Below are 27,895 nucleotides of genomic sequence, written 5' to 3'. Positions count from 1 at the left end.
TAACACACAGATTACAGTTTCACACTTAAATTTCCATGTGTGTGTGTGTGTGTGTGCTCCACAGATGTACCGTCTGACCCTGCGCTGCAGTAAGGACTCCGTGTCCCGGCGTCTTTGCGAGCTGCTGGCCGAACAGTTCTAGAGTCCAGACTTCTACGAAGACCAGTACTCCCACCGCCCCCCCCCACCCCACCAGCGACCTGCCCCTCCTGTCCTCCTGCCACACCTGTCCTCCCCCCTCCCCCGCAACAAAGAGTCTCTGAGTATAAAAAAAAAAAAGGTGTAAGCGACATAAGGGAAAAGCATCATCCTCCTCCTCCTCCTCATCATCATCATCCTCCTCCTCATCCTCCTGTCCCAGATTCTGTTTATTAACATGATGCTACATCCTCGTTTCTGTTGGTGTTTACCTGTGTAGCTGGTGTGTGTGGCTAGGTGTGTGCGTGTGCAGGTGTGTGTGTGGGTGTGTGTGTGTCCCATAGTTGTTCTGGGGTCTCATTCTGCTTCCTCTATAGTACTGATGCTGTGTGTGTATGTGTGCGCGCATGTGTGTGCGTGTGATTTCTTTTTGATTTGGTAGAACATTCCGTGAAACTCAGATGGGAGAAGCTGTTTTAACGCACACATGCACTCACCCCCTCCCTACACACACACACACACACACACACACACACAGGTATACAGTCTCCTTGACTCCTTTGCGGTTCTGGTGGGATCCACTAATGAAGTGAGGCCTGAGAGTCCAGGACTCTGTCAATCATTCCCAGTGAAGATGCACTTAATGTGCTGGGATGGAATCCAGCATGACCCCTCCCCCTCCCCAAATTATGACCAGTGACGACATGACCAGTAACGACCAGTAAGAGACCAGTCCCCTCATTTCAATGAAGCAGTGCACTCGTGTTCTTGACGTGTTGTAAATATGTGCCAGTGGATCACTTTACTCTGAGACATTCCCATCATGCTTTGCGTAGACGACCCGTGGGTAGAAGACGAGACCCGGTGTCGGAAAAAAGAAACAGACTTCGGACTCCCGTTTGGAGGCCGTTTCCAATCTGTTCCTATACGGAGACGGCTCCCCTCCCGGTTATCTGTGAGCTGCTCCACCCCCCGAGGAGGAGGAGGAGGAGGAGGAGGAAGAGTCCTCTTCTCTCTGACGTCTTCCTCTCCTGTTGAAACGTCCCCAACCTTTCCAGGACCGTCCTGCACAGGCGGTGCTGAGGGTTCAGTTCTACAGGAGGGAGGACGGGAGGGATCAGGACTGACTGGTGGCTTGGTGTGTGTGTGTGTGGTCAGGTTCCCTCCTCTGGCTGAGGAGCAGTTCACAGCCCCCCCCCACCTGGGAGAACTCCACCTCTGCACATGCACCTGCAGATTTTTCCTCCTTAAGCCTTCACCCGTAGCCGGTCCGACTCCGCACAGATGCTGAAACCCAGCACCAACATCTGTGTCAGACTTCATGCCCCCCCTCCCCTCCCCTCCCCAACGCCCAGCCCCTCCCTCCCTCCAGTCTGTACATAAACCACCACAGTATATACACCACACCCAGTTATGTGTGTGTGGACAGATGTTTCCAGCTGTTGGAGCCTCCTCCCTGGCTCCTGTCACTCACAGGCACTGATGAAGTGGGAGAGGACAGGATGTCAGACACCCAGACGTCCATGACAACTAGCAGGGACTCAGAGTGTGCGCGAGTGTGTGTGCGTGTGTGTGTGAAAGTGAGTGTGCGTGTGTTAGCAGGTAAATATAAAAAAAAAAGAAAGAAATTAAAAAAAAAAAAAAGCCGAAAGACATTTCTAATACCTGGTCACATTACATTCTGTGGCTGCACGGCAATCACAGGATGTTGAACTTTGTAGTGGAAAACGTAGTCATTTTGTCATTCTGTGAGTGTGCGTATGTGAGTTTGTGTGTGTGTGTCTCTGCAGTATCCACTAGCTAATGCAGCCTCATGTATCGGTGTTAAGAACCTGTCCAATACCTGTGTTAGAATTAAGATTTACTCTGTAATGAAAAAATGTGAAAGTAAAACTATGCCATATATCCAACAGCACGCCTCCTGTCTCTGTCTCACACATCTACACACAACACTTGAACACACACAGGGCAAACTAGCAGGATGGGAGTTTTAATCAATCAATATTTTCATACAGGAAGCAGCTAAAAGTGCTTTGAAAAATAATATAAACAGAGGACATTTACACAGCCAAAAATTAAAACACTAAGGAATTTAAAAAAATAAAAATACTGAGGAAACGCATCCTATACTCAACAATTTCTACTTTGTAGTGGGAATATCACTAGAGAGTGGATAAAAACTAAGATAAATAAAATAAAAATGATGAATAGATAAACTAAAATGTGTACGAATATATAAACAATTCAAATGTAGCCTATTAAATGGAGATACTGCATAATCAAAGTTTAGATCTAATAAAACAATAAGAAATAAGAATATTTAAAACAATAAATAGTGCTAAATCCAACCTAAACTAATAAAATTCAGTTAAACCCCAGAAGCTTTTCATTTTGCTCTCCATGTTCTCTGCTGTCCTCAAGGTCTTGAGGCAGGCTGTTCCATAGACGTGGGCCGTAAGGATAAAAAAAGGCCTCACCATAGGTTTTACTTCCAACTTTTGGAACGATTAAAAGGCCGCTGCCTGAACACCTGAGAGTTCTAAAGGATTCGTATGTTAATGCAAATGAGATAAATAATTAGGACCAAGACCGTTAAGAGTTTTAAAAACCATTAAAAGGATCTTAAAATAAATTCTGAAGCAGGCAGGTAAGATATGAGGAGGGGGAGGGGACAGGAACAGTTCTATTGTAAAGTTATAGTGGGAATAGATAGACATAGTGATACCTATTAGATCCATCCATCCATCCATCCATTGTCCGCCGCTTATCCGGAATCGGGTTGCGGGGGCAGCAGTCGGAGCAGGGATGCCCAGACTTCCCTCTCCCCGGACACTTCCTCCAGCTCTTCCGGGGGGACCCCAAGGCGTTCCCAGGCCAGCCGAGTGACGTAGTCACTCCAGCGTGTCCTGGGTCTTCCTCGGGGCCTCCTCCCGGTGGGACATGCCCGGAACACCTCACGGGGGAGGCGTCCAGGGGGCATCCTATACAGGTGCCCGAGCCACCTCAGCTGACTCCTCTCGATGTGGAGGAGCAGCGGCTCTACTCCGAGCTCCTCCCGGGTGACAGAGCTCCTCACCCTATCTCTAAGGGAGCGCCCCGCCACCCTGCGGAGGAAACTCATTTCGGCCGCTTGTATCCGGGACCCCGTTCTTTCGGTCATGACCCAGAGTTCATGACCATAGGTGAGGGTGGGAACGTAGATCGACCGGTAAATTGAGAGCTTTGCCTTTCGGCTCAGCTCCTTCTTCACCACGACGGACCGATACAAAGACCGCATTACTGCGGCCGCCGCACCGATCCGCCTGTCAATCTCGCGCTCCATTCTCCCCTCACTCGTGAACAAGACCCCAAGATACTTAAACTCCTCCACCTGAGGCAGGAACTCTCCCCCGGCCTGGAGGGTGCAAGCCACCTTTTTCCGGTCGAGAACCATGGCCTCGGACTTAGAGGTGCTGATTCTCATCCCAGCTGCTTCACACTCGGCTGCAAACCGCCCCAGTGCATGCTGAAGGTCCTGGCTCGAGGGAGCCAACAAGACCACATCATCTGCAAAAAGCAGAGATGAAATCAAGTGGCTCCCGAACCGTACCCCCTCCGGCCCTTGGCTGCACCTAGAAATTCTGTCCATAAAAATAATGAACAGAACCGGTGACAAAGGGCAGCCCTGCCGGAGTCCAACACGCACCGGGAACAGGTCTGACTTACTGCCGGCAATGCGAACCAAGCTCCTGCTCCGGTCATACAGGGACCGTACAGCCCTCAGCAGAGGGCCTCCGACCCCATACTCTCGGAGCACCTCCCACAGGATGCCACGTGGGACACGGTCGAAAGCCTTCTCCAAGTCCACAAAACACATGTGGACTGGTTGGGCAAACTCCCATGCGCCCTCGAGCACCCTGCGGAGGGTGTAGAGCTGGTCCAGCGTTCCACGGCCAGGACGAAAACCGCATTGTTCCTCCTGGATCCGAGGTTCGACTATCGGCCTATTAGATCTAATAATGTAATCAACCATGACAGGAGCACAGACAAATCACTCTGACTGTAAAATAAATAACAAGTCATATCTTGATCCTGCAGCTCCAGGATCACAGCCACCTGCAGTAGTAGTAAACCTTTATTTAACCAGGCAAGAATTGCTAAGAATACATTCTTATTAGGGCAATGGCCTGGTAGGAGGTGAAAGACCTCCTAAGGGGCAAGGGAGAGGGCGAGTATAACATTAAAATATAGACAATAAAAGCACATATAACAACAGTGACACAAAGAAAAGAAGAATAGAGACAGTAGGCCTAACATATAGCAATGACATACAACAAAGTGACAGTTAATTTGACGTACAGTGACATACAACAAATTATGTAAAGACATTGATACTCCACAACCATAAAAAGAGGCAATAACAGAATAACAGCAATAACAAACGGGGAGGAGGGGCTGGTGAGGAGGACAGCTGCAGGTAAACTTTATGGATTGTGTTATGACATGTTTGAAGGAGATGACAGAGGTAAGAGTTTGTAGCTGTAGGGATTTTTTAAGTTGATTCCAGCTGTCAGCGGCCGCAACCTGGAAGGAGGAACGGCCCAGGGAAGAGTGTTCTGCTTCTGCAGCTTCTGTCCTGCAGAATGAGGACAGAGCTCAGTGCATCATGGGAGATCCCTCAGCAGTCTGACAGCTGAAGACCCGCCTCCAGGAAGCCTGAGCTGGCCTACAAGAGGTCTGTCAGGATGCTAGAGAGCTGACTGGACTCCTGCAAACCTACCTGATCCTATGTGAAAAAGTAATTGCCCCCTCTTGTTAAATCATGAACTAACTTTGATAAACCTTTTTTTTTCTGGAAAGCTGGTTCAATTTCATTCTTCACATCCAGGCTCCAGTGATCCATGGTGAGAGCCTTTATCCACTAATGGAGAAAGCTTGGAACAGTGGTGAAAACCTTCCCAAGATGGCTGCCCCATCAAAATATTATACAAATAAATAAAAACATTGTGTGACAAATCTGCAAAAAAAGTAAGAAATCAGGAAGGGGGCAAATACTTTTTCACATCACTGTATTTAATGGAGGGGGGACAATACCTGATATTCTCAGCTGTAAACAGTAGGCTAAATATAATCATAGAAAGATGAAAGCCACAGGTCAGGTCTGTTCTGGTGTAGCGGTGTAATAGAGGGGTCCAAACTGATGCATAGTTTTTTGTCAAATAATGTGAACATTTTCTGCAGCTGACCCCACCTGATTGAGGTGTACTTATTCTCTCAAAGCTGTCTTTTTTAATGAGAGATTTGCTCTCTGTTTAACTGGGAACGCTCCAAAAAGCATAACTTGCATATTAAAATCACAAAAAATTTCTCCCGGGGGGGGGGGGAGTTGGTTGGTTTGATTTCTCAGACCTTGTCACCTTTTTTACTCTCTGGAGTTAGCAGGTCTGTAACATGAAATGTAAATGTGTGATTAAACACCGAGCAGAGTGAGTTCAGGTGGGCTACTGGACCGGACCGGACCGGACCGGACCGGACTGATGTCTCGATGATGGAGCAGCGGAGGACATGATGACGCAACACCTGGAGATGAAGCTGCTTCCTCCTGGTCACTGCATGTTGACACAGTGTTGCGTGTCACGAGTGGGAGCGGGGGAGTTACAGGTCCGTGTAGGAACGTGCGTCATGTCAGAATAACAATGACATCATCTGAAACCAGGGCGGAGAGGAGCCCCCCCCCCCCCCCCCCCCCCCGCGTTGGTGCTGAGTGTTTACCAGAGTGTGTGTGTGTGTGTGTGTGTGTGGGGGGGTTCTGTTCTGTGTTGTGTTGTTACCTTCTCCCTCTCTCTCTGTCACCGCTTGCTGAGCGCGCGCTCACTCAGCGGGAGTTGAGTTGAGTCGTCGTCTGCGCGTGCGTAGGCTATACGTCCGGCCCCGGCCGCCGATTGGCTGAAAATGACATCATCCAGTCGCGGGGAGCTATTGTTGGAAAGAGGATGAGCTCATCGCTTCACATTCAGTCAGACAGCAGCGGAGTGAGGTCGGAGAGAGTCCTGCAGACCCCGAGACACACACACGGTTCACCGAGAGGACGCTATCACCTTCCACAGGGACACACACACACACAGTGAGTAACACACTGCTGGCCTTATTATTTTATTGTGTTTTTATTATTTATTATTTTTATTTTATGTTTTGGGATTATGGGCTGCAGACTGTGCTGGGACAGGACTCTGCAGACACTTCAGTCTTATGTGGTCCAAGTCCTGCAGGTCTGACGTGATGCATGTTGTTGTTGTTGTGCTGCAGGTCATGGTCTGGTCCCGGGAGACAGATGCGGAGCGTCCCCCCCTGTCCGTCATCCTGCCGCAGCTCTACCTGGGAGCGGAGCGCGACGTGACGCAGGTAGAGATCAGGTGTCAGAGTGTGTGTGTGTGTGTGGGAGGGGGGATTGTTATAGGGGGGGCAACTTCTGCAGGGAGAGAGTGTGTGTGTGTTTACACTGAGACAGGAAGGTGCAGGTGCAGCCAATACGTCATCACTGTCCACGACTGTATGGACCAATGCAGTGACGTCATTTCATCAACTGTCTGAGGGAGGCAAATTAGGTCAACATCATCAACAACATCTCACTCTGTGCCCTCCCCTGTGTGTGTGTGTGTGTGTGTGTGTGTGTGTGTGTGTGTGTGTGTGTGTGTGTGTGTGTGTGTGTGTGTGTGTGTGCAGGAGCGGCTGGCCTCGTTGGGGATCTCCTACGTGCTGAGTGTGAGCCGCTGCAGCCCCCAGCCCTCCTTCCTGCCCCGCTCCAGATACCTCCGCATCCCCATCGACGACTCCCTGTGGGACGACCTGCTGCCCTGGATCCCACAGGCTCTGCACTTCATAGGTCAGGACACACACACACACATAGCCTACATACACACACACACACACACACACACACACACACACACAATAACAACAAGCTGCAGTCTATTTATTGGCTGCTATCTCTCTCTTTTTATGAATATATATATATATAATGAATCTATCTATCTATTAAATCCTATGGGATCAATAAAGTATCTATCTATCTATCTATCTATCTATCTATCTATCTATCTATCTATCTATCTATCTATCTATCTATCTATCTATCTATCTATCTATCTATCACACACTGACTTACTGTGTGTGTGTGTGTGTGTGTGTGTGTGTGTGTGTGTGTGTGTGTGTGTGTGTGTGTGTGTGTGTGTGTGTGTGTGTGTGTGTGTGTGTGTGTGTGTGTGTGTGTGTGTGCTTAGATGCAGCCATGTCGTCTGGAGCCTCAGTCTTGGTTCACTGTGCAGCAGGAATCTCCCGCTCCCCGGCTCTGGCTGTAGCCTACATCATGTACAGCCTGGGGATGGACCTGGACCAGGCTTACAGGTACATGATCATACAATACTGCACACATCAGGTGTCACCTAGGAGACGCAGTGATCCTGCTCCAACACAGGAGGAAATCAGGCTAACACTTTATAATAAGTAGCCTACACACTATTAAGCATTAAATATTGAATTCTTCATTTATAACGCATGAATGTAGTTTATAAACACAGTTAAAGGTATAATGTGTAGGAATTACCCCCATCTAGTGGTGCATATCGGAACATATTCTTGATGTTGCATTCACGTGAAATCGGGCAGACGTCAGACAGACAACAGACGCTGCATGTAACAGGATAAACAAGCGTCTATGTAAACAAGTGGTCCACCAGCACGAGGCAAAACAATACAGGTATGACAATATGTTGTCATGGTGATGTGGTATTGTTTACCTGACCCACGTTTTACCGTCTTTCTCTCGTGGAGTAAAATGACATCCGGTTGGTTTGCCGACGACCGTCTGCCTGACTGCACCTGAATGCAACATCAGTGCCTCCGTCCTTCCTCACACTACACAGTGGTGACAGTTTTAACAGGCCGAGCCGACAGCTCCGCTGAGTTTCCGTGGTTACCTACGGTCACGCTGCCACTCAACGTAAAAAATGGCGATGCAACATGGCCGCCTCGGTTCGGTGCGTCACCCACTTATGTATTTGTAACGACTTGTAACAACTCATTCTAAGGTACCAGAAAGCTTTCATTTGTATGCGGGTGTGATTCCACTTGAAATTCGTATTTATGAAAGACTTTTTGATTTTTGCTAATAAAAAGCCAAATAAGTTACAGACTGGGGCTTTAAAAATGTTTTACTCATCATTGATAAGCACTAACTGTATTTATAAACTACCTAATGAATATTCATGCATTATAAATGAAGAATTCAGTATTTATTAACGCTTAATAGTGTGCACTTACCGAAATCAGCTTTAGAGACCAGACCATCTTTCTGCACCAGGCTGTAAACATGTTTATTTCTGCTGTGAAGTTGGACATTGGAACACATCAGACTGACCTTTTTAATATAACCAATGGGATGGACTCACTGGGAGCCTCTGGTGGTCATTGTAGGAAGTGCAGTTTCATTTTCAGCCTCATTCCTGCTTGCTCACTGCTCAGGGCCTCAGCTCTGTCAGACAGACTGAGCTGACACTCAGCATCAGAGTGAACAGACAGTGTTGAGCTCTGTGAGGAGCAACACTGGCAGAGCTCCTGACTAAAACATCCATTTATTTATTTTATTTTAGATAATGACAAGCAGTGCATGTGAACATTCCTATGTCTCTGAGCTGTGCAGGGGCAATCTCTTCTCTATTCCTGTGTCTCATTCTTGTGTCGTGTGTTGTTGTTGTTGTAGCTGTCGTGTGTTTGTCTTTGTTGACTCGATTTGTTCACAGTCAAGTGAGTCGACGAGAATAGCACCCGCACTCACTCACTAACCCACATCCTGTCTGTCTGTCCCCTCTTAGGTTTGTCAAAGAGCGACGGCCCTCCATTTCCCCAAACTTCAACTTCCTGGGTCAGCTGCAGCACTTCCAGGGGACGCTGAACGGTGGCCCCCTCCTGCAGCAGCCCGCCGCCGACCGCGCCGACCACGCCCTCTCTGTGGATAAGATAAACCGAGAGGCCGACGACCTCAGCGGCGGCGAGGACGGCCCCTCCCTGACAGACAGGACGCAGCAGAGACTCTCAGAGGGAAGCCAGCAGCCGTCTCCGTCGGGTAAACTCCGCAATTTCCATCTGACTCTCAGTCTAAAGCAAGTCCACACACCGCGCGAGGCTTCGGCTTCGGCTTCGGCACCGAGCCCCCCCCACCACCAGCCCACCACCAAACCGCCACCAAATAAGTCCACAGAACTACAGCTCCCACCACCGGGCTCGGCGTCTCTGTTAGAGAAACGCAAAAGCCTCACCCTGTCTCTGACCCCTCTGGGAGTCAGCCCCCCCGTCTCGGCCGGACCGGTCCACGTTGGCGGGGAGGCGGAGCAAAGGTCCGAGGCCAAGGCCCACAGGGGCCCGGGCCCCCACGCGGAGCAGGGCCCCCCCAGCAGGTGCAGCAGAGCTGAGGCGCAGGAGCACGGTCTGCTGTCGCCCTTCAGCTTCACCCTCAACAAGCTGCTGGGCTGGGGGGAGAGGCTGCTGCTGGGGGGCATGTTCGTCCACCCGGTCCGGATGGGACAGCCCGCCCTGCCCTACAGGTGCTGAGAGGAAGCGTTTTGTGTCCATGCATGTTCATGGAGAGGAACCGAACACACACCTGATGATGTACAAAAACACACCAACACATACAGTACACGCACATATGCAGAGACGAGTGAAGAACTGAACTCTATTTATTTATTTATTTATTGCAGAGCTGAAGATGAAACATGATCTGGTTTATTACTGTGACTCTTCTTCTTAATATTCTAAATGTTTTCAGATGTGTTATTACTGATTATTAAAGAGGAGATTTCATCTGTGTGTCTCAATCTCTTTGTCTCCTGGGGGCCGGGAGTTTATATTACAGACCAGTGTGTGGAGCTGGTCCAGTCTAAAAGAGGAACTATGCAGGATTTTTACCTTAAAGGTCCAGTGTGTAATAAATGTCAAGGTTTATTGGCAAAATCTGAATCTACTACCCATGAATATATTTGTATAATCGCTATAAAATAAAATTTGTTTGGTTTTCGTAGCCTCATAATTCTTCTTTTATATCTACATATAGCAAGGATCTTGCTTTAGAGAGTGTCGCCATCTTGGGCCGTCATGTTTGTACGGCAGCCGGAACGGAAAAGGGCTAGAAGGAGTAGGAAACAGCAGACATGTCGTAAAATGGTTCAGATCTTCACCTCATTGCTCCATTGTCCTGAAATACTTTTTTGTCCTCAGAGGCCTTCGTCACTTTGCCGACAGGAGGGGTGTAATCTAGAATCTGAACGCTAGATGTCACAGTTTTCTCCCCATTTTACACACTGGACCTTTAACTATGCTACATTTTTACCTTAATTAAAGAGACCCCGAGGAGTTTGCTTTTTTACATTTTTTTATTTAAGCTTCCAGGAATAATCCCATTGAGATTCAGAATCTCTTTTGCAAGGGGGTCCTGGCCAAGAGAGCCAGCCTTTTGGTTATAAAAGAGTCTCATGGATGAATCATAACCCACACTTGTTAATGGGTCCATTTTCGATAAATATATCGTTTTGTCTTTTCAGTTATTTTGATATTATTATTTAGTGGTCGAATCACCCAGCATTTCCTACTTTCGGTTCCCCGGACGCTGCCTGGCGGGTCATGGGAATAACGCCACCAGATCGCCAGTTGGCATTGTTTATGGTCGGAACTACGACGGTATCTGATCATCTTCCAACCTTGGCAAATGTTTTCACTTTTGTCTGCCTTGCGCCGGTCCAAGAATTTCACCATGCGCACGGAGGCTCATGGGAAATGTAATTGTGATGGTTAAATAAATGAGAATGGAGGCTCTCTGCCTTCCACCTAGCATCTCCTGGCTGGAAACCAACATTGTGAGATGAGAGCCTCCGACCCGGTGTACCAGCTCTTGTCTCGTAACCCGCAATCTCTTGTTTATGACAGATAAGACTACACAAATATACACATCGTAACGCACACATGATATAACGCTCCATGGATTTCTTTCTCTTTGAAAACAAATGCACATGGCTGGGAGGAGGGTTAGCAAAACAGCGGAAAAGCAACCGGACGGGCATACTTCCTCTTTAATTTTGTTCACTCAGTCAGACTGTTCAACAAAATTAAAGACTGACTCACTTTAAGTTAAAACTATTAGACAACTTACCACAGGCTGACTCAGGCCTAACACCACTGTTACTAAGGTAACAAACAATGGCTAATGCTAATATTCTGTCTTCATATTATAGCATATTGCTGTATAATGACCTGCCTACGGAGGTCCAGACTATTCCCGTCCTTTGCCATGAACAAACTCGCTATAGCTCCGGCGTGCATCTTCCAAAACGTTCAAAACTTCCTTTTCTGAAACCTGAATGTCCACGTTCATCTAATGGATGGTATCATGTAACATCATAATTCATTTACTCTTCATGGTAAGTTGAGCGGACCTCAACAGGGTCATAACGATGCTCGATTATGACCCTAATTATGACAATAATGACCACCAACTGTGATGTCTTCTGTGAACTGAAGAGTTCATTTAGTGACAGACTAGTGATGCCAAGGTGCTCCTTAGAAAGATGTATGTTTGTACCTTTTTTAATCAACATTGTTGGCGATTTGTCAAGTGCTAAGTAATGCTTTGAATTGCACAATTTGTATTGCCTGAGATTTTATGTTGTCATGTTGTGTGTTGGCTGTCCTGTATAGGCCTACACTGTGACATTTAAAGCAGAAGTAAGCGATCCGGTGGTTTTGGCTAACTTCCTGTCAGCCGATGGAGTTAGCAGTCCCCGCCATCGTCCCTACGTCACCACATTCACGCGCATCCCTTGGCTGCACACACAGAGAGGACCGCCCCTTTATGCCGTTCTCTCTCCTCATTGGATAAAGGTTGTAGGATACAAAGAAAGTTTTCTCCTCGGCTTACAGCAGAGCAGAGTGACTGACAGACCCGTGTTCCAGACCAAACACTATAGAAGTGATTGCTGTCAGAAGATAGACCTATTTAAGACTTATATTAACACAAACATTCTGCTTACTTCTGCTTTAATTTCCCCTCTCTGGGATTAATAAAGTAGGCCTACTTTCAATTCAATTCAATTCAGTTTCAATAAAACAGGAAGTAGCTACATGTTTATGACACATTATCCAATCACAACATCCTTTTTAGTTCAGTCTGATCTTTAAACCTGTGCAGTGTTAAATGACATACGTGAAGTTTTTTCTTGTTATGTCTGGCTCAGGGCGGCCTGGTGAACACCAATCCTTCGCCAGGAAAACATCAGCTCAACTCTCTGAACTCTCTCATGTTCTCTTTAGGTCGGTTCACCACAACCACACAACATGGTCAGCTCAACACTTGCACAAATATGACACTGTAGTTGTAGACTAACTGAAAACAGGAAGTTAATCTTTCTGCTCACATGGTCCCTACAGGTTATGTTGAGCTGTGTTGAGCACGGTGACCAGGTGACCTGCAGCTGTGTCTCCAACAGTGATGGGAATAACAGCTTCACTGATGCCGCTACTTTTTTCAAAGTAATCAAAAAAGTTACTGTTTTCCCCGTTCTAACACCGTTACCATTACTGACATTAAAATGCGCTGTTACACACTGTTACTTGACTCACAAAGTCCCGTCACAAAATAAAAATCCTGTTAAAGTGTTTTTTTTCACTGTCCATCAACTAGTCGAAAAAAAAAAAAAAAGTTTATCTGGAACTAACCAACTCATTCGGTATTCCTCCGCACATAGAGCCTGCCTGAGCGGAGGAATACTGAGTGAGTTGGTTAGGGTTACATAATTGAGCATTTTATAAAAATGATAATAGCTACTTTTCCTGGTAATTAGGTACTTTTATAATGTAGCAATCCAGTTACTAACTCAGTTAGTTTTTGTGGAAAGTAACTACGGTAGTTATAGCCTATAACTAATGGAGGACAAAAGATTAGTGGGGGCGGCGTTACTAGATTTTAGTGCTGCTTTTGAAATTATTGATCATTGTCTTTTGATAGAAAAACTCCTCTATTTTATATTCCATTTTTTTTATTTTTTATTTTATTTTTTTTACAAATGACCTTCCATTAGTGTTAAATAATAATGCAAAAGTTGTTCTGTATGCGGATGATTCTACCAGTGTAGCAATGACACAATTTGAGCTATCTGATATCCTGAGCATTGGACTCAAGGAAGTGGTCGACTGACTGGGTGCATAAATATTTCTGAAACAAAAAGTATGATATTTGGTTCCAGACGTGCATTGGTAAATCATCCTCAACTACCGCTGTCTGTTTATGGAGCACAAATTTATAAAATTAAGTCTTCTAACTTTCATTAGAAATTTGATTAATGATAATAATAAAAAAAAACACAATATTTCGTAAATCAGATGATAGTGTTCACCAGAAATAAATAAACCAGACAATCAAGACCTGATAACTTACTTACACCTAAACCAAGAACAAACTTTTTAAAACATAGCCTACTGTAACAGAGCCATCATAGGATGGAACACATTACCTAATAACATCAAAAATATTAACTCAAAACACATTAAAAAAAAAGGTAGTAATAGGCAAGGCAAGGCAATTTTATTTGTATAGCCCGTTTTTACAAACAGTTTGTCTCAAAGGGCTTTACATGGCATTACAACATCCTCTGTCCTTAGACCCTCACATCCACTGAGGAAAAACTCCATGGAAAACCCTTTTAACAGGGAAAAATGGGAGAAACCTCAGGGTGAGCAACAGAGGAGGGATCCCTCACCCAGGACGGACAGACGTGCAATAGATGTTGTTACAGACAAGAAAACAGTTTACAGTTTATGTCACAGAATGTGCGAAATATGGAAATAGCAGGAGTTGATGAAGGCAGTCTCTGGTGAGGGGGGAGGGGGGGGGGGGGGCAGGGAGAGCTGGCCAGCTCGATGGGAGGACTGGGTGGTAGACTGGTCCATGGGAAGGGAGGGACTATTTAATAATAAGAAATATAATGTGGAATAACTTGTCATAGGAATTGTTTGTTTTTTGTTGAACTGTTCTGGTGTAGATCCTTTGTACTTAATCATAGGCTATAGTTTAGACCGTTGTTGTTTGTGTAGGTGAAGATGTGTTACAGTGATCTGTAACAGTGATCAATGTGACTACTATGTTTTTAATTGCATTGAGGACCCAGGAAGATAACGTGCCCAACACTGGTCTCCAAAGCGTTCCTCTCAGTCTGGATCCAAGTCCAGGTCCAGCCGGACTTGGATCCGTCCAGGTCCGGGTCCTCTGCAGCAGAGGGACAGAGGACTGTGAGGAAGCTGTCCTCTGATCAGTCCCCGTTCTTCTGGGTTTTTCACCGAACCGCCTCATGACGTCATGAACAGAACTTCTCGTCCCGGTCCTGGTCCCGGTCCTCCCGGTCCCGTGCTGCCTTCACATCCTGTGCGCGCCAGTCGGCTGCCTGACGTCACGGATACTCCGTATGCCCAAATAAGGAAAGTGTGACACATGAACGAGTTGAGTTGACTTTTCCGTCTGCAGGAGGAGGAAGCTGCTCAGGTGTGCTGCTGCTGCTCCAGTCCGTGTGTGTGTGTGCGTGTGTGTGTTCTCTCTAAAGTGTCGGCGGCTGCGCGTGTGTGTGTGTTTGTGAGTGTATGTGCGCGCGTGTGTGTGTGTGTGTCAGAGTGTTCCTGCCTGCTTGAGTTTCTTGAGGAGAGAGAAAAGAGGAAGCAGTTCCGCCCTCAGCAGCAGCAGCAGCAGCAGCCTGGAGGCCGAGGACTCAACCCTCCACAGACCGCTTCAGTCCGCCTCACAGCCCAGAAACTAGACCCCAGAACACGGTGGCGGTCCGACCGAAGCTGGCCGGTGTGTGTCCGGCGGGACTTTGTCCTCAGGTGTTACCGCGGAGTGACGCGGTTGAGCGGTAAAGAGACAGAGAGAAGAGACAGAGAGAGAAAAAACGGAGTCTTCAGACCATGAGCTCCATGTGAACAAGTTTCGCTTCACTCGGCTACTTCACCCTGGACGTTTATTGTCTCGGCTCGGCTCGGCTCTGTCTGTGTGTGTGTCTGCTGCTGGAGAACCGTGGGACTCTGTGGGACTGATCGTGATCGGACCCGGGAGGATTTTTTTTTTTTGGATCCGGATCGATCGCAATTGGAAAAAACCCAGAATGAGTGGAGACGAGGAAAGATTCAAACTGGTGGTGGTGGGAGGAGGAGGGGTGGGCAAGAGCGCCCTCACCATCCAGTTCATCCAGGTACAGATTGTTTGACTCTCTCGACTATGTGTGTGTGCAGGGCCGTTGTATGATAATTCTAGGGGCCCAGCGCCCAGTAGGGCCCATAAAAAACCCCAGTAGTCTAATCTTTGTATGACTGATTTATTCTGATTTGTTTTATTTTGATTAGCATCAAAACAAAGTAGGCCTATAGGCTAAATAAAAAATGATACTACATATAGGCCTACTCTAAGAAAAGAAACTGGAAAAGTTAGGGTGTAGGGGCCCACCTATTCTTTAATGGGGCCCAGAATTCCTGGCAACGGCCCTGTGTGTGTGTGTGTGTGTGTGTGTCCTGTTTTAATGGTGACAGATGTGTATCAGGACCAAACCTACCAGTTGGAGGCACTAATACTCAGTGATCAATGTACACTGATCAATGCAGTGATTGATACAGTAAAGGCTCCCCCAGTTAAGTGGGGGTCGGGTATGATCAAAAGACAAAAACAAAAGTGTGGAGAGAATTTATTGTTACCATAACAATGATCAATACAGTGATTGATAAATTTATTAACCAGACATCTGAGCCCCTGGGTACAAGTAAAACAAGAAGACATGATGGTCACCATGAGGAAGTGTGTTGTGTGTGTGTGGTGCTGTGTTACCTGCATCAACAGGTGGACGTCCTCAGCTCCACATCAGACCAACCTGACCGTGTCGCAGCTTCACACTGATGATGGTTTTGCACAGAGCAGTTTAGTTATTGGCTCTTCCATGAATTCTGGGTAAATCAATCAAAAAAAGGGTAAATTAAAATAAAAGTTAGTTAGTTAGTTAACTTAAACTCTGAGGCAGGCCTCATTTACAGTGCAGACAAGCAGAACAAATATTGAAAACCCAACCCTAACACAGATAAGAAAATAAAGACAGATGTTTGGGGTATTCAAGGCCGGATTGGACGCATGTTTGACACCACTGATCTGAACACAGACATAAAGACAGACTCGACTAATCTCTTTCTACATGACACTGGAAAGTTGGATTTATTTCGATAAAGAAAACCAACTTTTTTCTTTTACAAGATTATCAATAGGGAGTTAAATGTAAATGTATCATTGATCCAAATACCAAGATAATATTTGTACACAGAGACTCTTTCATTATGGGAACCATGTATAGTGGAGATATGAAGATTATGAAAACAACATCCATTTAGTTTTTTGTGCGTTCAGGATGAGTAAAAGTGAAATTCAAATTCAAAAACAAATCTCAATGGAGGAACCACATCCAGTTTACTGGGAGTGAAACAATCGATCTGATTTTTCACTTCTCTTTCATATGTGTTTGAATTCCTGTATTAGGGTGCTACTGGTCAGTGCAGGTAGGATCACCAAATGTTACCATGGTAACACTGTGTTTTGGTCAATCTTTGTTTTGTTTCATTGCGAACAGTCTGACTTCCATTCGACTAATCTGTGAGCAACACAGATACTAGCTACAGACCAGCCTGAGATAAATCTGTGAAACTGGTCCCAGACCTGTCACCATGGTAACGGTGTGTGTGTGTGTGTGTGTGTGAACCGGGATACTCAGAACCAGCCCCCCCTCACATCTGTATCCGAGTCCGGCGTGCAGGGGTTGGGTTGATGTGTGTGCTCCGGTCTGGGGGTCTGGCTTTGATTCTGGCTCATGTGCTGCTCTGAGATCAGATCATCATCATCATCAGAGTCAGATGTTTGTTGGTGTGTGTTTACGGTGTCTTGACGGTATCAAGCATCTGCAGCACCGCTTCCTGTCATTAACTCCCAGTCTGTCCCCACAGTCCTACTTTGTGTCTGACTACGACCCCACCATCGAAGACTCCTACACCAAGATCTGCACGGTGGACGGGAAGGAGACCCGGCTCGACAGTAAGGCTCCGTCACACTTCGCAGTGATAATGAGAACAGGGTGTGTGTGTGTGTGTGTGTGTGTGTGTGTGTGTGTGTGTGTGTGTGTGTGGAGGGTTTGTTTGAGAGTGCAGGGTGTGTTGCAGTGTGATGAGGTAAGACGCAGGCAGTATGTGTGTGTTTGCTCTCTGCGTGTTTCTTTCCCTTGTTAGGACTTGTAGTTGGCTGGCGCTGCGGCGTGGAGGCAGGCGGCGCTGCAGCGGCTCACGCTGCTGCTTCACCACACTTAAAGGGATAGTTCACCCAAAATTCAAATTTCACTCATTATCTACTCACCCTCGTGCCGACTAAGAGCTGTGAGAATTTTCAGAGTCCTCCGTTCCTTCTCTGAGTTACGGGGGGGGGGTTGTGAATGGATACCAACTTTCTTTGTCCAAAAAGACACACCAAAAAACATCCAAATACCTCCATAGTGCTCGTCTGTAATGTCCCTCTTATTATGTATTGAAGCCCCGACATGAGAAATTGTTCCGAAAAAAATTAATTAAGTCTATATTTTAAGCTTGTTTGTAGCGGAAGCTCCCAGTGTCTCAGTTCACTGCTCTTCCTGTGTCAGTGCAAATCTCTAGTGATTTGCACTGACCGGCGGAACAATTTCTCATGTTGGGGCTTCAATACCAGAGGGACATTACAGACGAGCAGCATGGAGGTATTTGGATGTTTTTTGGTGTGTCTTTTTGGACGAAGAAAGTTGGTATCCATTGACAACCATTATATGGACAAATACTGCTGCACGGACCCCCCCCGTAACTCAGAGAAGGCACGGAGGACTATGAAACTTCTCCCAGCTCTTAGTCGACATGAGGGTGAGTAGAGAATGAGTGAAATTTGAATTTTGGGTGAACTATCCCTTTAACATGTGAATCATCAGACACACACACACACATCTACTCTGTTGTTAGTGAGTCAGTCTGGCTGCTCCTCGCACACGTCCCTGTTTATAGGAGGCTCCCACTTTTTTTTTTTTTTTTTTTTCTTTTTCTTTTTTTTTTACAGTCGATCTGATGTCGTTGACTCTGTTGGTCTGAAATCACTCACATCTGCCTGGGCTGTGACACTGGGGGTATAGAGGGGGGGTGGGGGGGCACTGGGTGGAACTGGGTGGGGTAACGGGTGGGGCCCAGCAGCAGCATATCATGAGGCTTCGTCACTGGCTGTGTCAGAGGTATAGGCAGTGCTGGGGCTTCTGGTGAGTCATGCAGCCGAGGATTCTGGGCCCACAGGCTGTTAACGGGCCAAGGTCCAAGTGTGTTTAAGCCTGGATGTGAAAGAGCCAATGAGGGAGCAGCAGATCTGATTGACAGGGGGACAACCTGGTATCCCGATTTTGATCAAATTCAGGATAGGGTGTTTACATGAACTTAGAGAAACCCGGTTATTCAGTATCCCTGTATACATGATAAATACAGTATCCCGGTTTCTGATTACTGCGTCTTATGTGCGTATGCGTGTTTCATGTTTGTTGTTTACAACAGGAAGCGCAACTACTTGGAAATATGTAAAAATCAGAAAATTTACAAATTAAAAATGGTGCCATGTTATATAACTTAAAGGGATAGTTCACCCTAGAATGATATTTCGCTCATTATCTACTCACCCTCATGTTGACTAAGGGCTGGAAGAATTATCAGAGTCCACCGTCCCTTCTCTGAGTTACAGGGGGTCTCGGCGTAGCAGTGCATTTCAATGCAACGGTTGCAAAGGGACACCGGAGCTCTTCGTAAAAAAACACACACAAAAAAACATCCAAATACCTCCATGATGCTCGTATGTAATGTCCGTCTTGTGCTGAAGCCCCAAATTGCGTAATTGTCCCGAAAAAAATTAAATAAGTCTATATTTTAAGCTTGTTTGTAGCGGAAGCTTCTCGAAGCTCCTCTTCCTGGTCCGTCCAAATCTCGCTTCGAGCTTCGAGAAGCTTCCGCTACAAACAAGCTTAAAATATAGACTTATTTAATTTTTTTCGGGACAATTACGCAATTTGGGGCTTCAGCACAAGACGGACATTATATACGAGCATCATGGAGGTATTTGGATGTTTTTTTGTGTGTGTTTTTTTACGAAGAGCTCCGGTGTCCCTTTGCAACCGTTGCATTGAAATGCACTGCTACGCCGAGACCCCCTGTAACTCAGAGAAGGGACGGTGGACTCTGATAATTCTTCCAGCCCTTAGTCAACATGAGGGTGAGTAGATAATGAGCGAAATATCATTCTAGGGTGAACTATCCCTTTAATAAAAGAAAAGAAAATTTAATGCAGACTGCTCGGTTCATTGTAAAATATTCATTTATTGATGTAAAAGTGGTGATTTCGGTACGTAACGTTAGGCTACAGAGCCCCAGGCAGCGCTGCTCTTCTGTCCAATACACACACGAAGCTTCACTTTTCATTCAAACAAACTAATGCGACTGCCACAATTGTTAGATTTCATCAGTGAGATCAGTATTTGTCTCCTAAAAAGAATTTAACCAGCCGGCGGTAAACCTCTAAAAACCTGCGGGTAAGTTAATAAGCGATCGTTTTGTCCCCCGGGGTGACGACGTAGGTTGGCCGGCCAAGCAGCTCAGGAGACGGGGTTGCTGCCTCTGTGATGTCCTGCTCACAGCTCACACAGATGGTCAAAACTTCTCAGAAAACATCATAGCAGACTTGTAAACAGCCGTCATTTGGATAAACTGACCGCACATTGGGGATCGAAACAGTTACTTTCTCACATGAAAAAATTTAAAACGTAATAGTCTCCGGATAAGGGCTTATCCTGATTTCTGAAATCGGGAAATGGTGTTTACATGCGCAAACACAAAAACAGGATACTTCAAAACCCCGATTTAAAATCACACACTAAATACTAAAAACACACTATACCAGTATAACACACACTATAACACACTATACCACTGTAACAATATAGCTCGCTGTAACACACTGGACCTCCGTGACACACACTGTAACATTATAACACGCTGCTGGAACACACTATACTGCTGTATCACACACTGTAACACACAATCAACAATAATGTCCTGTCTATGCACCATGTATGTAGCAGCCTGCATGTCCCAGACAAATTTGCTACGGAACTAATGAACTCATCTTGAATCTTAAATAACCCACTCTAACCCACTATGCCACTGTGACACACACTGGAGCACCCTCTACCACTGTAACACTGTACTGTGACACACTGTGACACACTGTGACACATGGAACTTTGTAGAACATGCTGTAACACTCTGACCTGGAGACAGTAACAGTATTTACATGGGTCCAAAAATCCTATTTATAATCAGATTAATAGGCCAATCAGATTCAAAATGTCTCATGTAAACACCTTAGCATGCGCGCCCTAGTACGTAGGAGTCACGTATTGATGTTTGCGGGAAATAGGAAACAGGAAAGGAAATAGGAAAGTCAAAGCAGTGACTTTCTCGCTAAATCTGGCGACTTTGTTGTTGTTGTCAAAAGCGACTAACGACAATCTAACGACTTTCCCCGGTGTTGTTAAAGACGTTTCTGGTTTGGAGACTCCGACGTGAAAGAACGAATCACTGCAACGAGCTACTTTGCTACTTCAACGAGCAGCGGCTGCTGCCGTAAGCTCCGCCCCCATCCCAAAGCACTCGCCAGCTGTCAGTCTCACAGCAGTATACGATCGGCTTCAGCTGGGGCCATGTATACGCAGATTGAATGTAGATCGCTTTATTTAGTGTTCATGTATACAGATCGACTAAAATTCATTTAATCTGAATCAGATTGTGGAAAACACTGCATGTAAACACAGCTAGTAACAGATCTTCTCCTATTGTCTCAATTTTAAAATCTAGAATAAATAAATTTTTAGGGTTAGGGTTAGGGCATTCTCTGTCCCTTTAAACTCACTAACTGTCATATTTGCACCTTGTTCTTTTCTTGTAACTGTGATTGTAACTATGTGTGTGTGTGTGTGTCAGTCTTGGATACGGCAGGTCAGGAGGAGTTTGGGGCGATGAGGGAGCAGTACATGCGCTCAGGAGAAGGCTTCCTGCTGGTGTTTGCACTCAACGACCGGGGCAGGTGAGTGTCCATCAGACCCAGCTGCCTCCTGTGACCCGTGTAGCCTACTTGATCTGTGTGACTCAGAGTCCACCGAGGTCTCCTGGACTAAGTCTTTCCCTCCGTCCTCACTCCGACAGCTACCACGAGGTCCAGAAATTCCACACCCAGATCCTGAGAGTGAAGGACAGGGACGACTTCCCCATGGTGCTGGTTGGAAACAAGGCCGACCTGGAGCAGCAGAGAGTGGTGAGTCACACACACACACACACACACACACACACACACACACACACACACACACACACACACACACACACACACACACACACACACACACACTCGGTCGTCCTCCCCCCACGCCGCCTGGCTCCCAGTCAGATCAGGGTGGAGTCCAAATGGAGGGTTAGGGAGTCCGATCGGCCTCCAGCCCAGGTTCAGACCACACTGAGTGGATCTGGTTTTGCTCTGTGTGCAGATCTCCAGGGAGGACGCTCAGGGCTTCGCCAGAGAGAACAGGATCCACTATATGGAGGCTTCGGCCAAGAACCGCTACAATGTGGACGAGTGCTTCCTGGAGCTGGTCCAGATCATCAGGTACCGGTGTTTCTCCTACAGGGGTCCACTCAGGATGGATGTCACATGTTGATCTTTTCTAAAAATATAAAACCACACATGGGCGCAAGTTATGGGGGGGGGGGGGGGGGGGGGGGGTTAGGGGGGTTATAACCCCCACACAAATCCAGCAAATATAACTGGTCATTAGGGATGTCACAATTACTTGTTTTCACAATTAATCACGGTATTAAACGCCACAATTAATTGATCGTAAAGATTCCTAAATACCGTCACTTTCAAAAAAAAGATTATGTCGGAACTGTATTAGCAGATGTGCACCAAAGTAAAGGTAAATGCACAGATACTGGTCCATACGTAACATTGAATTGGTAGGAATTTAAAAGCTAGAGTCAGTGTCATTTGTAATAATAAAAAAAAAAGATTAAAATGAACTTGGTAGGAGGCAGGCTAACACTACTTACAGCCTACACTTCCAGTGTTTGAGCTAAGCTAATTATGGGCGATACGGCTCTATCTCCCTTGTTACTGCACGCACAGTCGAAAGGATGGTGTCTATCTGCTGGTCATGGACTCGGGAGTGAGGCAAGACACGAAAAAAAAATATTGGCATATCCCTTTAATTCATAGCATACTCAGTTGCATGGATGTGTCATACGCACTATGGCGTAACCTGACCCCAGCCGCCCGCCCTAGTGCCGTCAGGTCCTGTCACACAGAACAGAGGCGTCTTATGAACAACTTTTTTTTAAAGTATTTTTTGGGGGCTTTTATGCTTTTAATTGATAGCTCAACACGACTCCCCACTTACACAAAGACCCCACAGTCAGTTCCTCTGTGCTATGCTACATTAGCATCCTTAGCTTGGCCACAAACCCTCCGTCCTCACTGTAGTTTAGTAAAAACACTCCCACTCTCTTCTTTATACACTGTTGTGTTGTAGATGTTTGTGTGATGATGCTTTGTGTCAAGAGGTTTGTCTTGCCTCAGTGAGGATCCCACCACTGAGTCACAGGAGGGAGGGGAGGGGAGGGGGGGTTCAGATGTCAGCAGTGTTTCTCCAGCTCTGCTGACTCCTCCCTTGAAGGAGCTGTGACAGACACAGTGTAGGAAGTGCAGGGAGAGAAGCTCATCGGACTCTGGAGTACTCCCACTGTTTCCACCACATCACTTCCTCCTTTTTTTTTTTTTTTTTTTTGTATTAAGTGATGCCGATACAAGACAAGTAGAAAGCAAAACAACAAAAACATACAAACTCATAAAACATAAAACAACAACTCATTAAAGGGTTAGACAAGACAAGACAACAAAGACAAGTGCTATACTGGTGCAAACAGTGCTGTGTGTGTGTGTATTATGGAATTGATGTGGTGGAAAGTAGTCTGTGCGTATGTATGTGTATGTGTATGTGCGTGTCCGTGAGCATGTAGCCTATGTGTTGATCTGTGTGTGTGTGTGTATCAGCGTAGATAATGTGTTCAAATGAATGGGGATGAACTGGAACAATTAGGACTCGAGAAAGAGAAAGAGTATAAGCAAAGAAAGATACATGCAAGAGAGAGAGAAAAAAACCCTTTTGCTCAGATATGTATAAAGAAGAGAGATAAAGGGGAAAAAAACAAAAAACAGCCTGCCCCATCACCCATGACAGGACAGCAGGACACTCACACGAATGAGGATGTGGACACGTTGTCCCTGGTCCTCACCAGTGCAGCAGTAGGTCCTAGTGCAGTGTCTTTCAACCTTGGGGCCTGGAATTTAAATGGGGTCGCCTGAAATATCTAGTAATTGATAAAAAAAAGAAAGAAAAATATTGATAAAAATTGTTTTTTTTTTACTAATTATTATTAGTCTTTATAAAATTTTGATTAAAAACACCACATACAATCTTAAACAACTGTATTTTATACTTTCACTTTCTCCAATAGGAATCGAGTTCAAATAAAATGCAGCATATAAATAGTGACGGCCGTGATCACGTGCAGTAACCCTGTCAAAATGGGGTCACGAGCCACAAAAGGTTGGGAACCACTGTCCTAGTGTGTCCAGACCCTGAATGGACCTGGATGGTGGATTTAGTGTCACATGATCCTAAATATAATTCCAGGACTCATCCCTAAAACCTGAGAGAAGCTTTTCTTTCCTGAGCTTTCAACCAATTTTTATACCTCTGCATCAACCTCTCTCTGGGGGTTTTACAGTTTTTCTGAATTGCTAAAAAAAAAAACACTACTTCCTGTTGTGTGAATGAATTGCCCAGTTGTTTAAAGGGATAGTTCACTCAAAATTGAAATTTCACTCATTATCTACTCACCCTCATGTGGACTAAGGGCTGGGAGAAGTTTCAGAGTCCTCCGTGGCTTCTCTGAGTTACAGGGGGTCTCGGCGTAGCAGTGCATGTCCATATAACGGTTGCAAATGAAACTTCTGAAACTTCTCCCAGCCCTTAGTCCACATGAGGGTGAGTAGATAATGAATGCAATTTGAATTTTGGGTGAACTATTCTTTTAAACTCATTCACTGACCTGAACATCATTTGGACAACACCATAAACCACCGTCGCCCAGTAAAACACTTGTTTGCAGATCTCGGTCATTCCATCTCTCAACACATTCTCATGCAATGAAACCCAGGTGTCACTTTGATGCACTTGTGATCTATAATGGTAACAACAAGTGGCAACACATGAACACAAATAAAACACGTTTCATCCGTTCCAACTCAAAACTGATCACACTTGTTTCTCATAATGTGACCATGAGGGGACATCCCCAGTAGATTCTCATGATCAGAGATTTAGACAAGAAAAACAGCTAGGCTACAGTCTACTTTTGTCATTCAGAGTTTAAAGTACTACTTTATATTACAGTACATTATATTAAAGATATTTTGCAAACTCACTTTTTGTAGAATTTCAAGATACGGGGGTGGGAGGTATTTGGTCCCCTGCTGATTTTGTAAGTTTACTCCCCCACAAAGAAACGGACTGTCTGTGGAAAGTTTGACAGTTTTTCTCAATTGCTAAAACACTAAAGCCTATTGTCTGAACCAGATGCTCAGTGTCCTGAACCCATTTATTTAATTTTGACAGAACCTTGAGCACTTCACCTAGTTAAGACACAATTTGCAAACATATTCTCACCCACTAAAACACATTTTCACTGTGATGCATAATGGTAAGCATGGGTAGCAAAAATGAAACTCAAAATTGATCACACTTGTGGCTAATGATGTGGAGAAACCAATACATATAAGCCAGTTCAGGGAGCACAGGTCCATAGTTTCACTATGGATAGAAGATGCAATAGTTTAGTTTTGCAGGAAGAGTCAGATGTTTTGTGAATGTAGTTTGAAAACTGGGTTTTGTGTTTACAGTTTAGAGAAAAGGATGGAAGGTTTCAAGAAATGTGTCTTGGCAATTGGGAAAAACTGTAACAGAAAGAAAGAATATCAACAAAAAATCCAGAAATAATATCATAATATAAAGAGTATAGATTAATTTACATTTGATCAAGTGAAATGAGGGCAAAAATCAGCAGGGGATCAAATACTGTGTATGTGAGTAAAGAAAGCCTGTTGTACTCACAAAACTCTTTCTGTGTACATACAGAGGATGTTTGAAGTTGATGCCATGTAGAGAGCCCATGAATACACACTGCAGTGAACACTGTGTTTTCTATTTTTTTGGTGTAGTGTGTAGTGACCGCTCACAAGTGTTTCTAATTTGACCTAAGTGCAAGATCTAAAAACATTGTTTGGTTTGGAGTGCAGGTAAAAACTATTCTGAGGCGATGGTTTGATTTTGCAAAAAGAGTCAGAGGTTTTGTGATTGTAGTTTGAGAGTTTTGGAGTTTTTTATTTTATTTTATTTGTATTATATAATAATATAATTATATAATTTTTTTTATTGTTTATTGAGTTTATTTTGTACGAAAGAATATTGGGGCCACATTGAGAAAAAAAAAACACAGACTTCGAGAATAAAGTCGCAAATTTACAAGAATAAAGTTGTACATTTCCTACGAGAAAAAAGTCATAATATTACAAGATAAAGTCGTACATTTACGAGAATAAAGTCGTAAATTTACAACTTTATTTTCAAAGTTTGTGATTTTTTAAATTGTCAATGTGGCCCTACTACTCCGTCGTAATTTCGATTTCCCACTATCAGAAAAAAAACATCCATCCAAAAGAAAGGGTACATAAGGCTGAAGCTAACTAGCTTGTATATGCCCTAACCCAGTGGTTCTCAAACTTTTTTACATCAAGGACCCCTAAATTGATACAAATCAGACCACGGACCCCCATTGGACAAACTTTTGAAGCAAATACACAAATATTTGTTATGGGACTGAAGAATATTACTTTTTTAGTCAATACTATGTTCAAATTAGGGCCAATGGCAGGAATAAAACTTCTTAAAGTTTTTTAAAAAAAGGTCATATTTCTAATTATATATTTATATATAAGTGTTAAAGGGATAGTTCACCCAAAATTAAAATTTCACTCATTATCTACTCACCTTCATGTCAACTAAGAGCTGTGAGAATTTTCAGAGTCCTCCGTGGCTTCTCTGAGTTACAGGGAGGGTCCGCGCAGCAGTATTTGTCCATATAATGGTTGTCAATGGATACCACTTTTCTTCGTCCAAAAAGACACACCAAAAAACATCCAAATACCTCCATACTGCTCGTCTGTAATGTCCCTCTGGTATCGAAGCCCCGACATGAGAAATTGTTCCGCCAGTCAGTGCAAATCACGCGAGATTTGCACTGACACAGGAAGAGCAGTGAAGTGAGACACTGGGAGCTTCCGCTACAAACAAGCTTAAAATATAGACTTATTTAATTTTTTTCGGAACAATTTCCCATGTTGGGGCTTCAATACAAGAGGGACATTACAGACGAGCAGTACGGAGGTATTTGGATGTTTTTTGGTGTGTCTTTTTGGACAAAGAAAAGTGGTATCCATTCACAACCATTATATGGATGAATACTGCTGCGCGGACCCCCCCGTAACTCAGAGAAGGCACGGAGGACTCTGAAAATTCTCACAGCTCTTAGTTGACATGAGGGTGAGTAGATAATGAAATTTGAATTTTGGGTGAACTATCCCTTTAAAAATAATAATAATTTAAAAAATCGCTCAAAATTCCAGAAAAAAGTTGGAGACCCCCTTGAACCCTCTCAAGGACCCCTGGGGGTCCCCGAACCCCACTTTGAAAACCACTGCCCTAACCTTTAAACCTCTAAATCATACAGTGCATATACATAAATACATACATCTACAGAGAAGAGTATTGTGTTGACACTTCTGGAAAAAAGGGGAGACGGATTAATAAAACTGTGAAAAATTTGGGGGGGGGGGCACTGCACTGCACACCCAGACCTCTTGTGACCAGCTGCACCACCTCACACACTGACTGATTGACCTGTGTGTGTGTCTGTCCTCCTCTTCGTCCACAGACGGTTCCAGGAGATGGAGTGTCCTCCTCCTCCAGCTCATCACTCAGGCAAACAGAGTGGCGGCTGTCCCTGTGTCCTCCTCTGAGCACTGTTACCATGGACACCGCAGCCCCCACCCCTCACAGCTCCACAGCTCGCCCAAAAAGTGTGTGTGTGTGTGTATGTGTGCGTATGTGTGCACAATGTTTATGTGTGTGTGTGTGTGTGTGTGTGTGTGTGTGTGTGTGTGTGTGTGTGTGTGTGTGTGTGTGTGTGAGAGAGAAAGAGAGAGAGACGGTGCATCATTATCTTTTCAAATGGTTTTTTCATTTGCACTTTTGCCAAAACTTTTACCTGAGTGTGTAATCTGTTGTGTAGATGAGAGGATGTAAGGACTGACGGTGGTACTGAGAGCAGTGCTGATCCTGGTACTGCCCCTGACACCCTGGGGTAATAATGACTGTACTGTACATAGTCTTCATCGTGCCATCGTGTATCGTTAGACAAAGAGCAAACTGCAGTATTGATGTCAGCG

The 27,895-nt window shown here is 45.1% G+C and overlaps 3 protein-coding genes across 3 annotated transcripts in view; all 3 read left to right on the top strand.

The window, feature by feature from the left end:
• The window catches only part of ap2a1 (adaptor related protein complex 2 subunit alpha 1), a 43,789-nt gene extending 41,739 nt beyond the window's left edge, over positions 1-2,050 (top strand). The window contains exon 21 of the mRNA XM_083977295.1: positions 65-2,050. Within this exon, the coding sequence (XP_083833421.1) occupies positions 65-142 (78 nt within the window). The 3' untranslated portion in view covers positions 143-2,050. The remainder of the gene's footprint in view (positions 1-64) is intronic.
• A 4,114-nt stretch (positions 2,051-6,164) lies between these two features.
• LOC310990633 (uncharacterized protein) lies at positions 6,165-9,975 on the top strand. Its single transcript, XM_083978099.1, has 4 exons — positions 6,165-6,519; positions 6,841-7,000; positions 7,398-7,521; positions 8,988-9,975. Exons 1-4 carry the CDS (start codon positions 6,367-6,369, stop codon positions 9,721-9,723), a joined length of 1,173 nt encoding a protein of 390 aa, XP_083834225.1. The 5' UTR covers positions 6,165-6,366; the 3' UTR covers positions 9,724-9,975.
• Positions 9,976-15,311: 5,336 nt separating this feature from the next.
• Positions 15,312-27,624, top strand: rras (RAS related; the record flags this gene model as incomplete). The annotated part of the gene is made up of 6 exons (XM_083978124.1): positions 15,312-15,398; positions 17,182-17,269; positions 21,259-21,361; positions 21,481-21,589; positions 21,819-21,937; positions 27,382-27,624. 6 exons carry the CDS (start codon positions 15,312-15,314, stop codon positions 27,464-27,466), a joined length of 591 nt encoding a protein of 196 aa, XP_083834250.1. The 3' UTR covers positions 27,467-27,624.
• Between the last annotated feature and the right edge of the window lie 271 nt (positions 27,625-27,895).

Source organism: Trachurus trachurus, assembly GCF_905171665.1.
Source record: "Trachurus trachurus genome assembly, chromosome: 8".
NCBI classification, from domain to species: domain Eukaryota; kingdom Metazoa; phylum Chordata; class Actinopteri; order Carangiformes; family Carangidae; genus Trachurus; species Trachurus trachurus.
The sequence above is the reverse complement of the archived record's forward strand: the minus strand, read 5'-3'. Positions and strand labels throughout refer to the sequence as shown.